This window comes from Bombyx mori, chromosome 16 (genome assembly GCF_030269925.1).
Source record: "Bombyx mori chromosome 16, ASM3026992v2".
In the NCBI taxonomy this organism is placed as follows: Eukaryota; Metazoa; Arthropoda; class Insecta; order Lepidoptera; family Bombycidae; genus Bombyx; species Bombyx mori.
The window spans coordinates 5,311,077-5,332,661 of NC_085122.1; the positions used below are offsets into that span (position 1 = coordinate 5,311,077).

The 21,585-nt window shown below is 37.0% G+C and overlaps 2 protein-coding genes across 4 annotated transcripts in view; both read left to right on the plus strand.

The window, feature by feature from the left end:
- The window catches only part of LOC101739693 (jmjC domain-containing histone demethylation protein 1), a 38,756-nt gene extending 27,208 nt beyond the window's left edge, over positions 1 to 11,548 (plus strand). Inside the window, exons 8-21 of one of the 2 annotated variants that reach the window (XM_004928849.5) lie at positions 522 to 695; positions 1,183 to 1,342; positions 2,031 to 2,160; positions 2,240 to 2,363; positions 2,445 to 2,535; positions 3,171 to 3,325; positions 3,756 to 3,848; positions 4,019 to 4,118; positions 4,655 to 4,818; positions 6,094 to 6,264; positions 6,837 to 6,973; positions 7,588 to 7,873; positions 8,369 to 8,535; positions 9,238 to 11,548. In XM_004928849.5, the coding sequence (XP_004928906.1) occupies positions 522 to 695; positions 1,183 to 1,342; positions 2,031 to 2,160; positions 2,240 to 2,363; positions 2,445 to 2,535; positions 3,171 to 3,325; positions 3,756 to 3,848; positions 4,019 to 4,118; positions 4,655 to 4,818; positions 6,094 to 6,264; positions 6,837 to 6,973; positions 7,588 to 7,873; positions 8,369 to 8,535; positions 9,238 to 9,355 (2,070 nt within the window). In that variant the 3' untranslated portion in view covers positions 9,356 to 11,548. The remainder of the gene's footprint in view (positions 1 to 521; positions 696 to 1,182; positions 1,343 to 2,030; positions 2,161 to 2,239; positions 2,364 to 2,444; positions 2,536 to 3,170; positions 3,326 to 3,755; positions 3,849 to 4,018; positions 4,119 to 4,654; positions 4,819 to 6,093; positions 6,265 to 6,836; positions 6,974 to 7,587; positions 7,874 to 8,368; positions 8,536 to 9,237) is intronic. The other variant, XM_021349714.2, reaches the window with a different exon arrangement.
- Positions 11,549 to 17,283: 5,735 nt separating this feature from the next.
- Positions 17,284 to 20,706, plus strand: LOC134200290 (uncharacterized). 2 transcript variants are annotated; one of them, XM_062672864.1, is made up of 2 exons: positions 17,284 to 17,388; positions 17,831 to 20,706. In XM_062672864.1, exon 2 carries the CDS (start codon positions 17,841 to 17,843, stop codon positions 20,100 to 20,102), a length of 2,262 nt encoding a protein of 753 aa, XP_062528848.1. In that variant the 5' UTR covers positions 17,284 to 17,388; positions 17,831 to 17,840; the 3' UTR covers positions 20,103 to 20,706. The 2 variants fall into 2 exon arrangements, with proteins under 2 accessions (XP_062528848.1, XP_062528847.1); XM_062672863.1 differs by having other exon boundaries at positions 17,331 to 17,388; positions 17,719 to 20,706.
- The last annotated feature ends 879 nt before the right edge of the window (positions 20,707 to 21,585 follow it).

Here is a 21,585-nt window from a genome sequence, read left to right on the forward strand (position 1 = left end):
TAATAAAACTGGTATATTACAAAATATTTAAAATCTCTGTAGGGTTAATACTGTGTATTCGTATCGACTGACATTGATTATTATTATTAATTTTATTATTTATACTTTATTTCAGTTTTTTTTAAAAACCATAACATTTTGTTAGTAACAATTACTTATTTTATTTATTTCAATTACTTCAGATTTTGCATCCATATTACATTCATTAACATTTCATATAGTATACCAGAATTAAATAAAAATAATAACTACAATCTTGGAATAAAACAAAAGCAATAATAATTATAAAAAACAAAATATCAAGTAATAATAAAACAAAAACTCAAAATTAATAACTAATAATCTATGTTAGTAACTTAAAAAAATAACATAACTATCATTACATACATATTATATCATTACATTTGTTTTTTTTTTCCTTCCAAGTGCCTGCTGCAAAGGCTATTAATCAGGAGTCCCTCGACCTTGCTCGATATGATGTTATTATATTGATAAAAAAATATGTATTTTTCCTTCGTCAGGTCCCACAAAAGTTCAGATACCCATTCTTCACGGAGATGCTGTGGTACGTGCTGGACCGGTACGTGTCCGCGTTGCTGGGTCGCTCGCACCTCGCGCCAGAGTGTCAGGCCTTGCCTCTCAACGCGCCCTCTGAACATGTTCACCTTACACAGAATGAACTGCACGGACTCAAGGTGAGTTGAATTTTTTTTCTTTAGTTTTTTTGTTGTGATTAAAACAGACCAGAAGAAGTTTTCCAGAATAAATTTTGATATTTCTGAAACATTTTTTTATTTTATTGCTTAGTTGCCTGGACGAACTCATGGCCTAACTGATGTTAAATGGTTACCGGAGCCCATAGACATCTATAACGTAAATGCCACTACCTTGAGATATGAGTTTTAAGGTCTCAGTTTTTACAGTACAACGGCTGCCCCACCCTTCAAACCGAAACGCATTACTGCTTCACGGCAGAAATAGGCAGGGTGGTGGTACTTACCCGTATGTACTCATAAGACGTCCTACCACAAGTAAAAAGCCAAAAAATTTTTGGCAATAATTTTAAATATGGTTAAAAACAATTGTGAATGAACTGACGTCACAATAACACATAATTTATTCAAAGAAAATAAGAGAACCAGTCAACGACGCTATTGAGACAAGTTATAATATTACTTTCAGGCTATAGTTATGTATCTGCATCAGCTACCAGCGGCTCGCAAGTCGGTACCCGAATTACTCTCGGATCCCATTGCTCTGGTGAAAGACGTTCGCACTCTGGTCGAACAACATCGTCATGATAAACAGCACTTGGCCGTTACTGGAGTTCCAGTACTCAAAGGTAAATTTCAATGTTAATCATTCAATCGACAAGAAGTTTTTGTACAAAAAACCTCAAAAGAGAGAGTGAAAACTGCTCATAAATGTGATTCTTTAATTTTGAAACACACCGGTCATCGGGCTCGACGAGTAAATTAACCCACAGACACAACCCACTGAGTTTCTCGCCGGATTTTCTCAGTGGGTCGCGTTTTCGATCCGGTGGTAGATTCTGCGAAGCACGGCTCTTGCTAGAGTTCGTGTTAGCAACGTCGTCAGGTTTGAGCCCCGTGAGCTCACCTACTAGTTAAGGTTACGCTGAAATAACCTCTCAAGGCTCTCAGCTTAGGTAGGAAAAAAAAAGAAAAAAAAAAGAAACAAACGTAGAAGGTATTTTTGGTTTTTAGTTTACCAAGATTGATATGTATTCTTAGTTAAAATATTTTTTGTTTGATAAGTGGCCCCGGTTTTCTTTGAGTTTACTGTACGGTGACGTCGTAGTTCGGTAAACTGATTGATAGCGTGAGATATTTGTATACCTAAGTCAGTAATGAATCGTTATGCAGTGCATGTTTCATAAAAGTTAATCTTGCACCGGTTTTTAAATTGAGACAATAAGCACCCAATGTCTGAATTTCCATGCGTTCGTCTGCTCGTCTACTTAAAATAATAACAGAATCGTGAGTGTATGTTGTTGTATTATGTGTAAGGTCCAGAGGAGCCTCCCCTGACAGAGCGTCGCGGTGGTGGTGGGGGGCGCGGGGGGCGCGGCGGTGGGAGGGGAGGCGCGCGGCCACGCCCCGAACACGCCAACTCTGCTCCGCGACGCCGAAGGACTAGGTACGGAAAATAACTTCAAAACTATTTATAATGTTACTTGTTATTAACGGTTAACACTAACTGATATTTTACATTGCAGGTGTAAGAAGTGCGAGGCTTGTCAACGTACCGATTGTGGAGAATGCGTCTTTTGTCATGATATGGTTAAGTTCGGTGGTCAAGGACGTGCAAAACAAACGTGTATCATGCGACAGTGTCTACAGGTATGCTATAAGAATTATTAACTAAAATTTTTACAAGTACAAATATGAAAAAAAGTCAAATTAATTTTCTCTTCTGTACAGCCGATGTTACCAGTGACGGCTTCCTGTGCGGTGTGTCATTTGGACGGCTGGATGCAAACGCCGGTTGCGCCCCAAGCAAAGGGTAACTCCGGTAATTATTGTTGAACATGGAAAAAGAGTTAAAGTTTTCGTTGCATTTCGTTTACAGAAACGATATTTTTTGCTCGAACAATGAAAACTAAAAACAACATTTTGATTCAAAAGTAAAATTACATTAATTGATTTCAAAACAGTTCCTAATACATTTTAGTATAAGCCGTGCCAATAAAGAAACGAATCGAAAATGGCGTTTTTGTACCTACACTGACAGATGGTAGGGTCAACAAATAAAAAGAAAGATAGAAAGAAAAAGTTGTTTATTGTAAAAAAAATATAAAAAAACAAATGAGGATGTACTTTACTTTGGTGGCCTGGCAGAGGGGGAGGTGTAAAATAAATAACAAAATAACCACGAAATAACGAACAAATGCAACAAATAACTACAGAATTTGTGAGAAAACAGAGCGCGTCTGAGAACAAAGTCAGAACTGATGTTTTTTTTTTGCAAGCAGTACGCGCCGTGTGCGACTACAGACAGCAATAGTTTAGAGCGAGAGCGCATGATCGCCGCCGCCATTTTAGATTCGTTTCTTTATTGGCGCGGCTTATATTTCGTTTATTGCTTATGTAAATAATTTAAGAATGTGAACGTTTAAAAATGTAGTAAAATGCAATATATGTTTAAAGGTCGTAACGGTCCGTCGTCTCTGCGCGAGTGCTCGGTGTGCTACAGCATCGTGCATCCGGCCTGCGTGCCCCCCGGCGGACAACTCAACGAGGATCTGCCCAACTCCTGGGAGTGTCCCACTTGCACCACCATGGGACTCAACCACGATTACAAGGTAACGCCTAATTCACAGCAATCATGTCGTTGCCCGAAAAGCCTGGTGGTCCTCTCGCGGGTAGGTACTACAACCCTGCCTATTTCTGCCGTGAAGCAGTAATGCGTTTCGGTTTGAAGGGCGGGGCAGCCTTTGTAACTATACTTGAGATCTTAGAACTTATATCTCAAGGTAGGTGGCGCATTTACGTCGTAGATGTCTATGGGCTCCAGTAACCACTTAACACCAGGTGGGCTGTGAGGTCGTCCACCCATTTAAGCAAAAAAAAGCCTACAAATTACGATTAGCTTAAAACTTCATTACAATAACTAACTGGTTGTTAGTTACAAAAAGAAATTACAATAAATTTAGATTCGGATAAGTTTCGACTATCAAATTGTTTTATTACTTGAACTATAAGTTTATGTATTTCCTGATATTGATCTTTCAGCCTCGACACTTTCGAGCTCGGCAAAAGTCATCAGACATACGCCGGATGAGTGTCAGCTCCGACGCCAGTCAACTCAGTCATCACGGAGTGCAGGTGAAATGATGCCCATACTAATTTATTTAAACGTAACTCCCATTAAATATGTATAATGTGTGTGAATTGTGAAGAAACCAGAGCTTAGCATGTTAAAAAAATAACGCCTACTCTGACCCTGTAGTATAATGAATGGTTATGTAATCATTTGGTATATTTATTAATTACAGAACAAGCTGCCACCGCCGCTAACTCCCGTCACAACGAAGATAGATGGAGGCTCTGATAACGAAGCCAAGAATGACGTCCCACACATCAAATCGGAAGAGGGTAAGTTTCTTAAACAATTTAATATATTTTAAACACGATTGACCCTTTAAATATCCAGTAATTTAAGCGTTGTAATAGAAACACGGTATCATTGTAATAACATGCGGTATCAGTGTAATAAAGCAAATATTTCAGAAAACGAATATAACTGCAGTATATATATTGACAATTTGCTCACAGGCCATACAGCTGAGCATCTGTTTATTCTGGCAATTCAAAATATTTGATGTAAGAAAATAAGCTTGACTATGACTATCCAATATAGTCCTTACTATCCTAACATAAATGGGGGACAATACTCACATACTAAACAAATATAAAAAAAAATCGTTTTCAACGTCCTTATTTTTTGGACCCGTAAAGGTCTGTCAGACTCTCCCCTCGAAACACGGATGCCACGCCTCATACTATTTGATAGCTTACGAGTCTGAATTCCTTATAATATAATGCCTAAATTTTCTGGAATACTTTTTGTGTTTCCATGAATCTACTATCACAGTGTATAGTATTTTGAAGATCTAATAATTTTAATTTAGATATAAAGCGGGAAGAGGAAGAAGAAAATTGCGTGGGCGGGGAAGAATCCGGTTCATGGGAGCCGCCGGGCAAAAAACGTCGCTCTTCTGATGACGATGAAGCGCCCAAGAAACAAGCGTTACGGGCTCACCTGGCCTTGCAGCTCACCCATCACACCGCCAAGGTAGTCAATCAATGCTTTACTGAATCCATCTAATGTTAATCGATAACCACTCATAACTATAACGAAATAATTGCTGCTTGAAAACATTAGGTTGATGCCACAATTGCTTTTATATAAAATACTTAAAATATAGCATTTAAAATAACATTATTATTTCTCACCCCCACAAAGATTTTCATCATTAACGCCTCCGCAACTGGTGTAGGGAGTCCAACACTCTATAAATATTAGCCTATCTATTAAGTACATGTATTTTCTACATGGATACAAAGTTTCAAGTCAATCGGATGCATGGTTCAGTAGTTATAACGGAACATCCGTAAAAACCACTGTAGGTTTATATATTAGTATAGATATGTTTCCTGATCAGATTAGAATTTAAGTTTGTGGTAGAACTAAGCGGTATGGTACTATTTACGTTTTATTCAACATTACGAAGTCGGTAGCCCCAAAAGTAGTTGCTTATTATCAGTAAGTCATTACCAGAGGTTGGAGTAGGGAGACTGACGTCGTTGGTCGTCGACTATCGCCTCGACGACCCGTCAGTCGGGCGTCCTCGGGGTGGCGCCGCGTGTCTGGTTGTAGTGTTGACCGCGGGAACCCCCCTACTCTGAACGGGTTCTGACCCCGGACGGAGATCGGACGTCGGGTGTAAGAGTGCAGGGGAGTCGTTTAGTGGGTGGGCCCTAAAATCCTTGGGCCCGCGATCTGCTCTCAACACCTGCAGATCGTTGAGTCTCACATACCCCGCGCGCCCCCTAGGCGCGGGGACCTCGTAGGAGGTTCGGCCCCCGGCCCGGAAAAAAAAAAAGGTAGATTGATTTAAGGTCGTCGATGTCAAACGTAGAGGATAATATGGATATGCCTCCAAAATACCGAAACGTCATATTTATTGTGATATTTGTTTCGGAATTTTTAAATTAGCATGAATCTGTGTTTAAGGTGAAAAACGTATTAATAATATTAATCTACCCTACCAGTGCTAGCTAATGGTGAAAGAAATCAGTATTTTATTTTATACAAAAACACCTTGGAATAGTTACACCGTATTTTGTCCCTTTCTGTTGAATTCAGTAGGGCTTTTTGTTACTTTATCTCATAAATATAGAAATTGTATCCGATGAGGACTAAAAATTTTTTTTTTCAATTAAAAAAATAATTAATTATGGATAAAATGGCATGTCCATATTATAATATCTTGACGCAAAGATATAAAATCAATCTACCTACTCCGACCACTGGTCATTACCCCCAATATATGTTAATGTTTTGCAGTTATTGAAGAAGCCGATGTACCCGGTTCGTCCTGCGCTCGCGGCCGGCACCGCGGGAGGCTCGGGCTCGCCGTGGTTGGATCGAGAGGCGATGCTCTGTGTCTTCGCGAAGTTGACACCGCACGAGCTGGCCACTTGTGCGCTCGTCTGTAAAGCCTGGGCCGAATATTCGGTATGTTGCAATATTGGCAATAGTTAATTATGTAAATTCTATATTCTTTATAAATAAAACATCTCTTTTAGTAAATAAATTAAACGCAATCAATAGTGAAAACAGCAAGCATTTGAAATTAAAAATAAATCTCAAATAGTTCATATATAAAAATAAATTGCTGTTCCTTAATCTTGCTAAAACTCGAGAACAGCTGGACCGATTTGGCTAATGTTGGTCTTGAATTATTTGTGGAAGTCCAGAAAAGGTTTAAAAGGTAGATAAATATGAAAATGCTTGGTATTAAATAAAAATAACAATTTTGTTTTTCCTTTGACGTGTCCCCCGTCGGACGGATTCCTTTTGTTTGTTTTAAGTTTATTTTATACAAAAGTTTAGGTATTTTATTTATCGATTGAAGCACTACGAAGTCTGCCGGGTCAGCTAGTAGTTAATATTAACGATCATGGCTAATCGATTTAACTATGCAAATGTTACTGTCAAAAAGCAGTAATAGTCTTTGTACAAGAGTTGATATAACAGGAGCTAAATTATCATAATTACACATTACTACAATGTCTATTTGTTCACAGATGGATCCGTCCTTGTGGCGCAGCATGTCGTTTGTACAAGTGCGCGTCTCGGCGGCGCAGTTGGCCGGGATCGCTCGTCGACAGCCGCTCTCGCTCGGCCTAGAGTGGTGCCATCTCGCCAGGAGACAACTGGCTTGGTTAGTGAAACCATTAATATGTTTTAGATCATTTGATCCAGCTTGAACAGTACAGTGCAATTAAAGATTGACCTTTCGTCTCGAAGTGTGCACGCACTTAACATAAGGTGGTTACTGGGGCTCATTACTGGTGGTAGGACCTCTTGTGAGTCCGCGCGGGTAGGTACCACCACCCTGCCTATTTCTGCCGTGAAGCAGTAATGCGGTTCGGTTTGAACTATACTTGAGATCTTAGAACGTATATCTCAAGGTGGGTGGCGCATTTACGTTGTAGATGTCTATGGGCTCCAGTAACCACTTAATACCAGGTGGCCTGTGAGCTCGTCCGCCAACCTAAGCAATAAAAATAAAAATGTTCATATGCTTAATGCAATAAGAAATAAAAATTGTAGGGAATAGGTTATAAACTCTGGAAACAGTATTTTTAAAGGGTTTTCACTTATGAACCGTTTTTTTTTATCATTTCATGGCTTGGTAGAAGTGCCCTTTCACTTATCGTTCATTAAAATTGCAACGTCAATACGTAGAAAAAAACGACTAATACATACATATAAAAATCTTTTTAATTTATTCTTACTTATGAATTAGTACAAATTCAATTATATGTTGTTCAGGTTGTTAGCCCGGCTGCCTGCACTGCGCTCTCTGTCGCTGGCCGGGTCCGCAGCTGAGGCCGCGCTCGCACTGCGCTCGGCGAGCTGCCCCCCTCTGCGGGCGCTGGACCTCTCGTTTGCTCGCTGCCTCGACGACGCTAAGCTGCGCGGGATACTGGCGCCCCCGGAGAACTCGCGGCCGGGGGGCGGAGCCCGAGCCGGGGAGCCCAGTCGCCTGGCCGCACTCGCTGTACTGCGTCTGCCCGGAACTGACATCACAGATGTAGCAATGAGATATGTTGTACAGGTAATTAATAAATTTTCATATTTTAATAATGATGGCAAAACTATTGGTTTTTTCAAACTTTCTTTTTTGTTCTCTGTGCTTTTTTTTTCTCTGTAGTTTGATGTAATGAGACTTTTTTATGTATAATATGTATCTTCTGGGTATATTGATAAAATATGCATCTACGAAACGACACAGTGTAAATCAGCAAAGGGCAATGAAAACCAGGTTCTTCATGAAATCTATTACATTTGCATAATTATTATTATATGCAATTAAATTCAAGTATATTTTAATGAATCATGAAAACTATACTTGAGACCTTGAACTTACATCTCAAGGTAGGTGGCGCATTTATGTCGTAGATGTCTATGGGCTCCAGTAACCACTTAACATCAGGTGGGCTGTGGGCTTGTCCACCCATGTAGCAATTAAAAAAAAGTGACGATTTTATACATATAAGTCGTTTTGAAATAGATGCGACTTAAGGTAATGTTTTTTATGATCTAATTATAGACACTACCCAAACTGGTGGAACTGGATGCGTCGTCGTGCGCCCGACTCACGGACGCAGGTGCGGCGCAGTTAGCGCATCACTCGCTACAACGACTCTCGCTGGCCGGCTGCCGGCTGCTCACGGAGGCTGCTTTAGATCATCTCGCGCGCTGCCCCAATCTTGTTAGGTAATAAAAGCATTTTTTTATTGCTTTTCCAGGCAGACGATTACCCGGCTCTCCTGATAATAGCTACCGTCGTTCATGGGCTTAAATATTGCTAGGAACACAGCCGATCCGCTGCCCATCGCTTAGCCGTCTTAACAGTAAAAAATATCGGTACTGGTGCTAGGACCTCTTGTGAATCCGCACGGCTAGGTACCACCACCCTGCCTATTTCTGTCGTGCGTTTGGGTTTGAAGGGTAGGGCAACCGTTGTAACTATACTGAGACATTAGAACTCATATCTCAAGGTGGGTGGTGGCATTTACATTGTAGATGTCTATCTATGGGCTCCGGTAACATCTTAACATCAGGTGGGCCGTGAGCTCGTCCACCCATCTATGCAATAAAAAAAATAAAAAAATCTATATTACATACTTAACAGAAAATCATTATGATACAAATAAAATAATGTTGTGACTGAATATGTATTTTAAACATATACATAATAATATTATTATGTATACAATATATTATATATATAATACTTAAATAAAAATTTGTCATGGAATTCATTACCTTTGTTGTTCTAAAATAAATAAACAGAAAGCTGTTAATAAAAAAAAAAACATTCAATTCAGCGAATAAAATAGAGTTCATGAATGATTTTCAATTGATGGCATATCAATTATAACTGTTTCAAAAATGCGGATATCTTTTTAATTGCAGATTGGATCTCCGACATGTCCCTCTCGTATCGACACAGGCTGTGATTAAGTTTGCTGCCAAATCCAAACATAACCTTCACGTTAAGGATGTTAAGCTGGTTGAACTGCGGAAAACCTGATCCGAGGAGGGCGGGGACCCGGACCCCTCGCCTGTGCCTGAACCTCAGTCCGAACCCGAGCCCGAGTCTGAGGCTGCATAAATATTATGTGATAAAAGTGATGTGCTGTGTGTTGCTGTGACGAGTGTAAACCTTGATAAGGGTTGATCTACAAAGTTAATCGATTAAAAGTCTGTCTGGCTCAGTGTAAACAAATATTACGAAACAGTTTTTGTCATTTTGTGTGCAATGAGGGCCATAATCTTGGTATCGAATCCGATAATCTCGTTACTCGCATGCGAGATTGCTCTAATGGGCTCGATTACTGATGTAGTTACATTCAGTGTAATTTTCTGTAGTGTGTGTGTGTGCTATTAAGTGTGCTCGAATTTAAAATGTGTAACATATCATGCAGTCTGTGGCATCAACACACAGCTGAGGTTATTATATGCAAAGACTAAAGTCATACACTGGTACTATTGATGAAGTGATACGATTTCTAATTAGAAAATATGTTATTATTAGGTAAATGTTTCAGCTGTATTCATGTTTTCTTTTAAGTTAATTCTCAAAGATATAGTGCCAACATTTATAGTTTCTAGCATATTGGATAAAAGCACATTTTCCAATGCACAATCGACCATAAAAGTGAATGTTATGTAAAGTTTACACATATATATATATATTTAATTTTATTGCATACTGTTGCATTGATACTATATTTTATTGGGATTTTGGGCGCATTTCGTTCTTTGTTCAAGTACATAGTGTCTGATCTCTATCTGTTTTATTTTTCTCATCAAAACTTCGATCTGCAGAAGCTACATTAATTTAGCACCGAGAATGTAGACCAAAGCATAACTTGTGACTTCATTCGTAGTTTGCATACCCGAAAGTTAGAAATAACTAAATTAAAATGATTATTGGGAAACTTTTTCTCTTTGGCGCAAATAGCCACAGTGTGTAGTATGTTTGTGCAATGTTGTTATACATGAAGCAGATTATATAACTACGAATGAAAACATATTTGCAATAATATTTTTATGTAAAATAACTGTAAAACCCTGCAATATGTAAATAGACGAAAAGTATTTATATTAAGTATATCAAAAACCATTTTATTTTCATGACAATTCAAAATTGCTGAGGTTGAACGTCTTTTAGATCTAGTCGCTTTTAGGTTAATTGTACTGATGTGTTACGATAATTATTTTAATCGTATGGATCGGTGGCAAAAACTTTAGTAATTTTGACGAATGCTATGATATGGAATAAGTGGTTCTTTTTCTAAATCTGTTCCTATTGTAGTATTGTATGTGCATTATATGGTACGAAAAAGTATTTGAAAGATTATTTTGAAGAATCAGTAGTGTGTAATCGCTATGTAGTTTTGTGTCCGAGCATGTTTGTCGAAAGTTAATATTGATTATTTTAGATGATTGACAATTGAAAGTATTTTAATATCCATGTTAAAACGGTAGTATATAAGGAACCGACTCTGGTCGATTTTATTAAGGGGCCGCCTATAGAATAATATTCAGAACACAATAATCTCACGATAAGCGTTCGCTCGTGAAGTTCTATTGATAATAGAAAAGCTCTGTTGATAAGTTACACTATAAAAAGTAACATTTAGAAGTGAACGCGTGTTCTCGGTACTTTTAGTTGAGATTAGAAATAAGTGATTGGAGTGACATTTTTACTTAGAAAAATAAGCTCTAGGAGGTCGAGCTAGATTCTAAGGATATGTGCCTCTGTGTAGACAATCATTATGTAGGATAATAAGCTTCTTCTTACAATATAATATTGATAATAATATCATTATTTACATGTGTTGAAATTTATAATTAAATTAACGAATGTTCGTCCTGTGTCGGTGTGAATAAGCAGAGATTACATTTTGTAAAATTTAATAAAATTCTATATATATACTATATACATGTACATATATCGTAATAATGATGTTATTACAGAATTATTTTGTAATATAAATTAGTAAATATTCTAGTTTTTTAAGTGGCCTTTGTGCGTGATTGTATTAGACCAATTTGTCGTGACACCGACAATTGTTGGCGGAGAGGTGACGTCAGGAGCCAATGGAAGTAAACTAAATAATTAAATGTTATGTGAACTTGTGTTGAGCCCGATTGTATCATTGGTTACCATAAGCACCCCCTAGTTATTTACCATTGAAATAAAAATATTTACAACCGTCTTGGCGTTTTATTTGTTTTCGCTTTGTACCCCATTTTGATGGTTTTGACTAAAGCTGCATTATGCAATCTACCATAACGCTGTTTGAATACAATAACAATTACCAAGTCGAGTATATTTCCAGTTTAGGGAGACGATTTTGAAGTTAACCATTTGCCTTTATATCGTGTTGCATATGTGCTGCTTCGCAAAATTTGCGAACTGTAATTTTCAAGATACATACATACGAGGCCTGCTCGAGCAGTTCGCCAGTGATGCATATACACGGATCGCTCTTGCAGTTCGCCAGTGATGCATATATACGGACCGCTCTTGCAGTCCTTTTTTTTCTACCTTATCTGATAGTCTTGAGATGCTATTTCAGCGTAGCCTTAAGTAGTAGGTGAGCTCACGGGGCTCAAACCGGATGAATGATGAATGACCCCAGCAAGAGCAGTGCTTCGCAGAATCTACCACCGGATCGGAAACGCGATCCACTGAGAGATCCGGTGAACAGTCGTAGTAGTAACAGCTTGAAGCTGTTATTAATAACTCGTTGCAGTTGGCTTAACTGCTAGAGCAGTTCGCAATTTCATTGAGGTCCATTTTTCTCAATGAACAAACTAAGCGAGAGGGTGGGAAGCATGCGCGACGTGGAATAAAGAGCGTGGGCGAAGGTAATTTGAGTAGTAAGTGTATGCCTGGCGACTGCTTGACCGCACCATGCAATTTCACCGTGCTGACAACCGCCCGAAGCAGTTTCAACTACTACTACGTACGTAGAAGTTTGTAGTTCACTATGTAGTCGCAGCTTGGAGTAGTCGATCCTGACTGTTTTAGGCTATCCGTATATGGCCAGCCTTAGGGAATAGCAGGGCTGCGCTTTGCACATCCATAACAAAAACGTCCTGAATTAGAAACTAACGTCGTAGTAATTTTAATGCTAAGTGGAGCACTGCCTAAAGACTCAAATCAAAATTACAAGTACCATTCATTCTCTAGACTAGTTGAGTCCAAATGTGAAATATTACAATAGTTGGCTTTTTTATTTGGAGTCACGATGAGCGGTCTTTCAAATCTATCCCCTTTGCAAGATTGCCCATCCGTCGTCTGCCCAGATGACTAAAGTAAAGCTCCTAAAGTATGATTAAAATTAGACATTTACCTTCCAATTTCTGTACTAATAAAATTCAGACAGAATAATTACACAATATATTTGGCCTTCATTGACTGTAAATATCTTCACGTAAAGGTAATTTTAATTAATTAACTAACGCGAAACGCGTCACCTTGTCTCAGATGACTTATGGGTCACCTAAAATTCGTGCACAGCACGCACTTATGGATTCATCAGATCCAATAATTCTTGTATTAGACGCCTTCAGCTCTAACATTAGGAGCAGGTTTAATCAAGGCAGGGCAAAGAGTTCGACGTGCAACCTAACCTAAACATCAGTCCGCTGTTTCTCAGCGGGTCGCGATTCCGGTAGGTAGTAGATTCATTCACTCCTTTGGAGGCGCTCGGGTAGCTTTATTAAATCCCACCACTCAGATAATTTTCCCCAAAATTCGGGTTAATGAGCGACTGGAGATTAAATTATTATAAAGAATAGGGATCCTATAAAAGAAAGTTTGAAGTCGTCGTGCCCTAACGGATAAGACGTCCTCCGAATCTCAGGCGGGTACCAATTTTTCTAATGAAATACGTAAGTACTCAACAAATGTTCACGATTGACTTCCACGGTGAAGGAATCACATCGTGTAATAAAAATGAAACCCGCAAAATTATAATTTGCGTAATTACTGGTGGTAGGACCTCTTCTGAGTTCGCGCGGGTGGGTACCACCGCCCTGCCTATTTCTGCCGTGAAGCAGTAATGCGTTTCGGTTTGAAGGGTGGGGCAGCCGTTGTAACTATACTGAGACCTTAGAACTTATATCTCAAGTTGGGTGGCGCATTTACGTTGTGGATGTCTATGGGCTCCAGTAACCACTTAACAACAGGTGGGCTGTGAGCTCGTCCAACCATCTAAGCAATAAAAAAAAAAAGTTCCAAACACCTTTTTTCTAAACTTAATTGGAGAAAGGCTGGGTCAGGGACGCAGCTACCACCGAAACGACGGACGTTTCAGAGCCTTCGATTTGCCATGAAGGCTCTGTCGGCCGGGCGTCCTTGGGGTGAGCTGCGCCGTCTGGTTGTAATGTTGACCGCGGTAACCCCCTTACCTCATCCGGCCATAGTCGTATGATTTGATATGAATACATCGGTTGCCTTTTCCTTTGTCAAGGACGACCTGAGGTATTTATTAACTTCAGCGGGCTACCCAAAAGAATTTTTTTTTGTACGTAATCTCGTCTAAGTCGTCGTGGCCTAAAGGATAAGACATCCAGTGCATTCGTATCTAGCGATGCAACGGTGTTGGAATCCCGCAGGCGGGTACCAATTTTTCCATTGAAATTATTCGAATAAACAAATGTTCACGATTGACTTCCACGGTGAAGGATTAACATCGTGTTATAAAAATCAAATCCGCAAAATTATAATTTGCCTAATTACTGGTGGTAGGACGTCTTGTTAGTTCTCACAGGTAGCTAGCACCACCCTGCCTATTTCTGCCGTGAAGTAAAAATGCGTTTCAGTTTGAAGGGTGGGGCAGCCGTTATACAGTACTGAGACCTTAGAACTCCTATCTCAAGGTGGGTGGCGGAATTTACTTTGCAGATGTCCATGGGCCTCGGTAATGACTTAACACCAGGTGTGCCGTGAGCTCGTCCAGCTATATAAGCAATAAAAATAAAATAAAAATTTATATATTAAATTTCGATTTATTAATGTATGTTTTATGGAAATCTTAGTCGCACTACATGATGTCTTTAACTTTAATGTTTATTGTGAATATTATCGAATCAATGACGAATTACGAACACCAGAATCGAATATTGAAAATTAATTAGAAATCAAGTGTTTAATTAATGTCCATTATTTCCGAAATTTCGAATACTTTCGTGGTTGAAAATGACACAGCACAAAAATTTATCGAAAACATATACATACTTGGTCCTGGTTGGATTTCGATAACTGTCACCGCGAAAATTACGAAAAATATGGAAGCGTTTGCCAAAGTACTTTATTCTCAAAACACGTTATACATTTCTATTGGAGCACTTACTTGCTTATACTCAAACAAAGGAATTATACAGAGAATTATCACTATATATTATTATTATTACCATTTTATGTGTTACCAACGTAATAATTATTTTAAATTCGAACACGCCTCACTCTCATTTTATAGAATACGAGAGGTGTCGAGATTAGTCCAGAATCCAATTACATTTTCAAAATTTCTCATTTTTCCTTCACCGTGAGTTCACAGCTCAGAAAATAATTTTCTTCGCACGAAATGAAAAGTAAACGCGGCCAATGATGGGTTTGAGTCGGACTGAAATAGACTTATGTGAAGACACTATCAGTGTGAAAGAGATGCACACCTGTCAGCCCCCGAAGATAAGTAGTCATACACCGCGGCTGCTTTCTTAAAAAGTTCAAGTGCAAACTGCTCGGGGCCAAAATTTAATGGGAACATAAAATTTTGTCGAGTAAAAATAATGTTGATTAGGAAAATATAAGAAAGTTCACTTTTGTTTTTGCCGGTGAAAATTAATTTTGCTGGAGTTGAATTTTAAAATATTAATTTTAAGTATCATTTTAACTTAAATCTCATTTATTGACGTTGATTTTTTCCTTTACATTGTACAATTAAAATAATAAGCTAATGTTGTGCAGTACCTATAAATTGACAATACTTTGTATGACATTGACAGATGGCGGTGCGATTTGTCGCGGTATGCCCAATCGAAAATAACGCTATTAAGCGTCCAGGATTTATAGCTAGTAATCCAGATTCAATTGATTTACCATTACCGCAATAATAACAGTGCGTACAATGAACATTAAGTACAAATGTTTCAACCGCTAAAATTGCGGAATTAATATACAATTCGAGGGACTTAAATCTCGATATTCGAAAAAAAATCGTTTGATATCGATTCGTTTGTAACAGATTTTTGTTCTTGGAGACGCGACCTTTAGACGATAGTTTTTTGATTTAAATTGATTTAGCAAATCTGACGCTAGCTAGCTTACGCTAGAAATGTTCAAAGTATGTCTTTAATACATTAGAACCATCTTTAATTTAAAGTGTTCAATAAAAAAAATCGCGTAAGTATGTGTACCCTTTTGGCTTTAATGTTTTTTTTTTTAATTTTTATTGTGGTGACGAGTGAACGACCCCACGGTCCATCTAGTATTAACTGGTTATGGATACCTTGAGATTACTCTGGTGGTAGGACCTCTTGTGAGTCCGCACGGGTAGGTTCCACTAGTCCGCCTATTTCTGCGTGAAGCAGTAATGCGTTTCGGTTTGAAGGGTGGGGCAGCCATTGTAACTATACTGAGACCTTAGAAGATATATCTCAAGGTGGGTGGTGCATTTACGCTGTAGATGTCTATGGGCTCCAGTAACTACTTAACACCAAGTGGGCTGTGAGCTCGTCCACCTATCTTAGCAATAAAAAATATAAAAAAGACTCGAAATCGTAGTTTATATTATATTGCTTACTAGCTGACCCAGCAGATTTTGTAGTGCTTCAATCGATAAATAAAATACCTAAAGTTTTGTATAAAATAAACTTAAAAAAACAAAAAGAATCCGTCTGACGGGGACACATCAAAGGAAAAACAATATTGTTTGTTTTTATACAATTCCGAGCATTTTCATATTTTTTCACCTTTTAAACCTTCTTTGGACTTCCACGAATAATTCAAGACCAAAATTAGCCAAATCGGTCCACCCGTTCTCGAGTTCTAGCGAGACTAACGAACAGCAATTCATTTTTATATATGTAAAGAAAAACCTTCATAGTCTAAAACTCTTTAGTTTTATAAAAAGGATTTTTCTTATATGTCATTCAGTGAAGTTTGACATTCAGTAAAAAGAAAGTTCAGTTTGTTAAAAATAATAATTTTATTAAATTAAGGGCTTTAAATGTTATTTTCTCATTATACACATAACAGAAAACGCGATTAAGTCTTTTATTGTTTATTTATTCTGGAGTACCCAATATCATTATATATATAGATTATGGTTGTCCCATCTTACAAACCGAAACCTTGAGCTACTTCGTGACAGGAATAGGCATAGGTTCATGGTACCTAACCGTGCTGGCTAAAAACAAGCCCTACCATCAGTAAATTACGATACAAAACAAATACAGACCTATTTACCTCAATTCGGAAATAATACGCAGAGATTACAATACATGATCAAGTTACCAAACGATGAATTTATATGCATACTAATATTATTATAATCCGTATCCCTCTTAATATTAGAAATGTCAAAGTATGTTTCTTTGTCTTTGAAATTGCACTGACACATTTTCTTGACCATACGGTTTAAGCCGCGGGTAACAACTAGTACATATTACTGTTTAGCCTAAATAGATATGTATATATAATACTATGTATAGACTAGACTCTAAGCCAGATGATGCGGATTTCCAAACTTGGCCTTGAATGACTTCTACGTCCGCAGCTATCCACACGGAGTAGGACAATCATGTATACCGTCAAATGCCCTAATTTTGCCTAGCGTCATATCTTTGCCTAAAATGAAAAACAGGTAATAACTTTCTCAATTTATTAGTCTCACAATGGAAGTAATTGTGAGTTTTTAGAATTATTATCTGGCAACACTAAATTGCTGACATTATGTTGGTAGCAGGCCTTATTTTTTGAAAGTAGTGTCTCAAACAGAAGTGCGTCGAAGTAGGTTATTTTGTTTCGCGAAAACTTTTCAGGTAAGTCATTAAAATATGTATATTTCTAACTTGTTTTATACTTATTTTATAAAACGTTTATAGATTTATCGTTTATCAATGCTAACGATGGAAATAAACGTATATTTAGTGAAAAAATATCAAATGGGCAAAGTTTGGCAATATTTTTGAACAAGTGGACATAACATTGCCTAGCTAGGGCTGCCAAATTGATTTTACCCTACTTCTAAAAAAGGAAGCATGTGTATTCATATACATGTTACGCGATAACACCGTCGTTTTTTGACTAATATTGATTTCATGTTTTTAAAATTAATATTTTTATTAATTAATAATGTTTTTTATTTATAGGTACTCTATACAATAATATGATTAATTTCGGTGGATATTAATTCAACAAATGCTTTTTGTTTGACAATATAGTGTAACTATCTACTTATCCTAGTTTTCCTATTGTTTGAAGGACAATCAAGATGGACAAGCCACGAAGGAAATATAAAGATTACGACGACAGCTTGCTAGAAATTGCGGTAGGACTCGTAGAAAATAAGAATATTTCGTCATACGAGGCAGAAAAACAATTTGGTATCCCTCGCCGCACGATTTTAAATAAGGTCAAACAAAGACACACAAAAAGAGTTGGCTGTCCTACCAAACTGCCACTAGCTGATGAAAAGAAAATTACAAGCTGTTTGATTCTATGTGGAGAATATGGGTATCCCCTTACCTGCTTTGAACTAAGGTCAATAGTACACGACTATTTAGTTAAAAATGGACTCACTTATCTTTTTAATAACAAAATGCCCGGCCAGAAGTGGGTAAGGAACTTTTTGAAACGCAACAAAAATATTCTGACTGTGCGGTCTACAACAAATATAAAGGAATCTCGGGCCAGAAAAAGCATACAAGACTACAATACTTATTTTGAGAACCTTAAAATTTCTCTTCATAATGTTAAACCAGATGATATAGTGAACTATGACGAGACAAATTTTTCTGACAACCCGGGATCCCAAAAATGCATATTTAAAGCAGGCACTAAACATCCAAATAAAACTTTAAATAGCACCAAAACTGCAATATCAGTCATGTTTTCGGCTACAGCCAGTGGAGTAATATTCCCACCGTATGTGGTATATAAAGCTGATAATTTATGGACAAACTGGTGTACTAATGGTCCTAAAGGAACCAGATATAACAAAACCAAATCTGGCTGGTTTGATTCGGAAACGTTCGAAGATTGGTTTAATACCATAATTATTCCATGGGCAAAGAAATCTACAGATCCTAAGGTCTTGATCGGAGACAATTTATCATCACATATAAATATAAGCATAATAACAAAGTGTCAAGAAAATAATATAAGATTTATTTTCTTGCCACCCAATTCGACACATCATACTCAACCTCTCGATGTGGCCTTTTTCGGCCCATTAAAGAGAGAATGGAGAAGAATTTTAATGGACTACAAAGTTCGACACCCAAGCGCAAATACCTTAAATAAACAAATATTCCCCGAATTACTAAATATACTACTGGATGCCTCGAAACTTACACAAAGTAAAAATATAATTAGCGGATTTCGTGCCACTGGGATACATCCTATTAATCCAGAAGCTGTACTAAAGAAATTGCCAGATTATCGCAGGCTTCAAACCGTGACTTATGACGAGACCTTTGTCAACTATTTACAAAATTTGAGAACTCCGGCTACCCATCAAAAAAGAACTGCAAATAAAAAACTAAATACAGAACCTGGAAAATCTGTAAGTGTTAATGATTTGAATGAAAAACTTAACAAACGGGCTAATAAAGTAAAAAATAATAAAAAGACAAGTACCATTACCGAAAAGATTCAGTTACAACCGGATATCGCAGACATTTCTACTGCTATTTTAGACCGTAATTTAAACAATATTTTATCAAATGCTAGACAAGATTTATCACCTCATTCAGATGATAGCAAACTTATTACTAATGTAAAAGTTCATGCTGAAGTACATAGAAATAAGGGTATGGATTCATTTGATATGGTACAATCTAACAATACGACTTACAATATTCAACCAGGAGTTGTTGTAGATGTCGATAAAAATGTATATTTATCAAATAACCGAACCTTATTCAAAAATATTTCTAATATTGATAAAACAGAAGCCACTGAAACTATAACTAAAAATTTAATTATCTCTGATATAACTATAAAATCTGCAGATAGAATATCACTTGATGATAGCTCTTTAAACAGCGCTGGTAATCAAAATGTTCATGTTGATGTCATTTCAAAAAGTAGGAAAAGAAGTACAAGTTCGGAAAGCTCAGGAACATATTCCGTTCACGATTCGTCTTGTGATGAACATTTTCTTCCATCTATAAGTGACACAGAAACTTATTTAGAAGAAATGTCTGAAGAAATGGAACAATGTACTGAAAATGAAAATGATGATTGTGAAATCCGTGTTGGTAAATATATTCTTGTAAAATTTGCTACGCCAAAGTTGGATAAATATTATATTGGTCTAGTAATTAAGCATAATAATTTGAATCATATATATACTATAAAATATTTAAGAAAGAATACCAATGATACATTTTACTGGCCAGTAGTTGATGATGTCTCAGAGATAACTTTGCTTGATGTAGAAAAAATACTGCCAAATCCGCAAGTTGGTCGTCGAGGCGTACTGAACTTTGATTTAGATAATTTAAGCATGTATATTTCAAAAATTTATTGAAATGTGATTCAGAGCTCTTATTTTTTTACTTTGATTTTGTTTTTATATTTCTAAAATAACTTGTTTTATTTGTATTACGTATTGTTAACAAGTTGGATGCACACGACAGCAATTGTAGCATTGACTACGATGCGATGCGAAAGTTCGTATATTAATATAGTACGGTCGCTATCACAGACCAATTTTGACGTCGATTGCAATGCGATGGCAATTCAAGTCAGTTAAATTCCTGCCACGTATATCCACCCAGTTTGAAACTCAACTTAATTATGATACATAGATTTTTTTTACGTTTTTATTATCTTTATTTAAGAGCTCAGCTCTTGTCGATGGAGCAACAAGTGATTAATAGCTCCACGTACTATCAGGATCGGTTAAGACTACAATGGCTTTATTTTAATTTAAAAAAATAGTAGTAAAGATAGGATTAATAAAAAGTTACTATCATTTTGTTAGTAGGTACCTTTGTTTGAAGAATATTTTAATTATTATAATTATTAATAAAATGCCTTCCAAAAGTTTTTTAAGACTGATTAATTTCTAGTAAATACTACTCGTAGTGACTGATTAAGTGTACTTGAATAATAAATTAAAATGGTTAATATTTTGTCTCATTATTTTGACAACCCTACCCATTCTCTGTCAATGTATGGAGATAGTTCAAAATGGTGTCCCAATATTGCCTACACCATTTTATCTACTAAAATTCTAAAAAAATGTGTTATTGAAAATTGATTTTTATTTTCTAGACATTATATCACATTTTTGATTCTCTCATGATAAAAATAGCATAATTTATTATGGAGTAAACGAATCAGGCAATGTTAGGAATATAAGAAAGAACTTTGCCTAAATTCTCAAATATCCAAAAAGTATAATTTAAATACGAAAATTATGTAAAATAAATGAAAATTATAAAGCCTTTGGGTATTATCTATAAAAAAATGTGTTTGCAACATGCAAATCTTGCTAAACTCTGATTTTATCTTACAATTAAACCTAATTATAATAAATTTCGTGAAAAGTTAGGGCATTTGACGGTACCAGTCTCTGCTGCGAAAAATCATGTTCCGTTTTTTGATAGCGTTGATATTCATAATTTTAATGTAGATATCAACTTATTTGAGCTGAAACTGTATACTGTAAACATACACTAACACTGTTGGTAGGGGAGGTCTTGTATCCGTTCGGGTAGGTACCATCACCTTGCCTGTTTCTGCCGCGAAACAGTGATGCGTTTCGGTTTGAAGGATAGGGCAGAAATTCTATAAACAGAACTGAGTCTAGGAACTCCCGTCTCAAGGATTGGCTCCGGTAAACAATGAACACCAGTTGGGCCGTGAGATCGTTCTCTCATCCAAGCAATAAAAAAGAAAAACAAGAATTTCATTGGGAGTCTGCAGACATACTTCAAACAGGCCCTGTCTATCCAAATTGTTACAGATAAACTCACAAAACTGGACGTCCTCATGAATTTTGGTTA

What these genes read in the sequence shown, in the direction of transcription:
- LOC134200290 (XM_062672864.1), top strand. Translation starts at nt 17,841, where the DNA reads ATGGACAAGCCACGAAGGAAATATAAAGATTACGACGACAGCTTGCTA.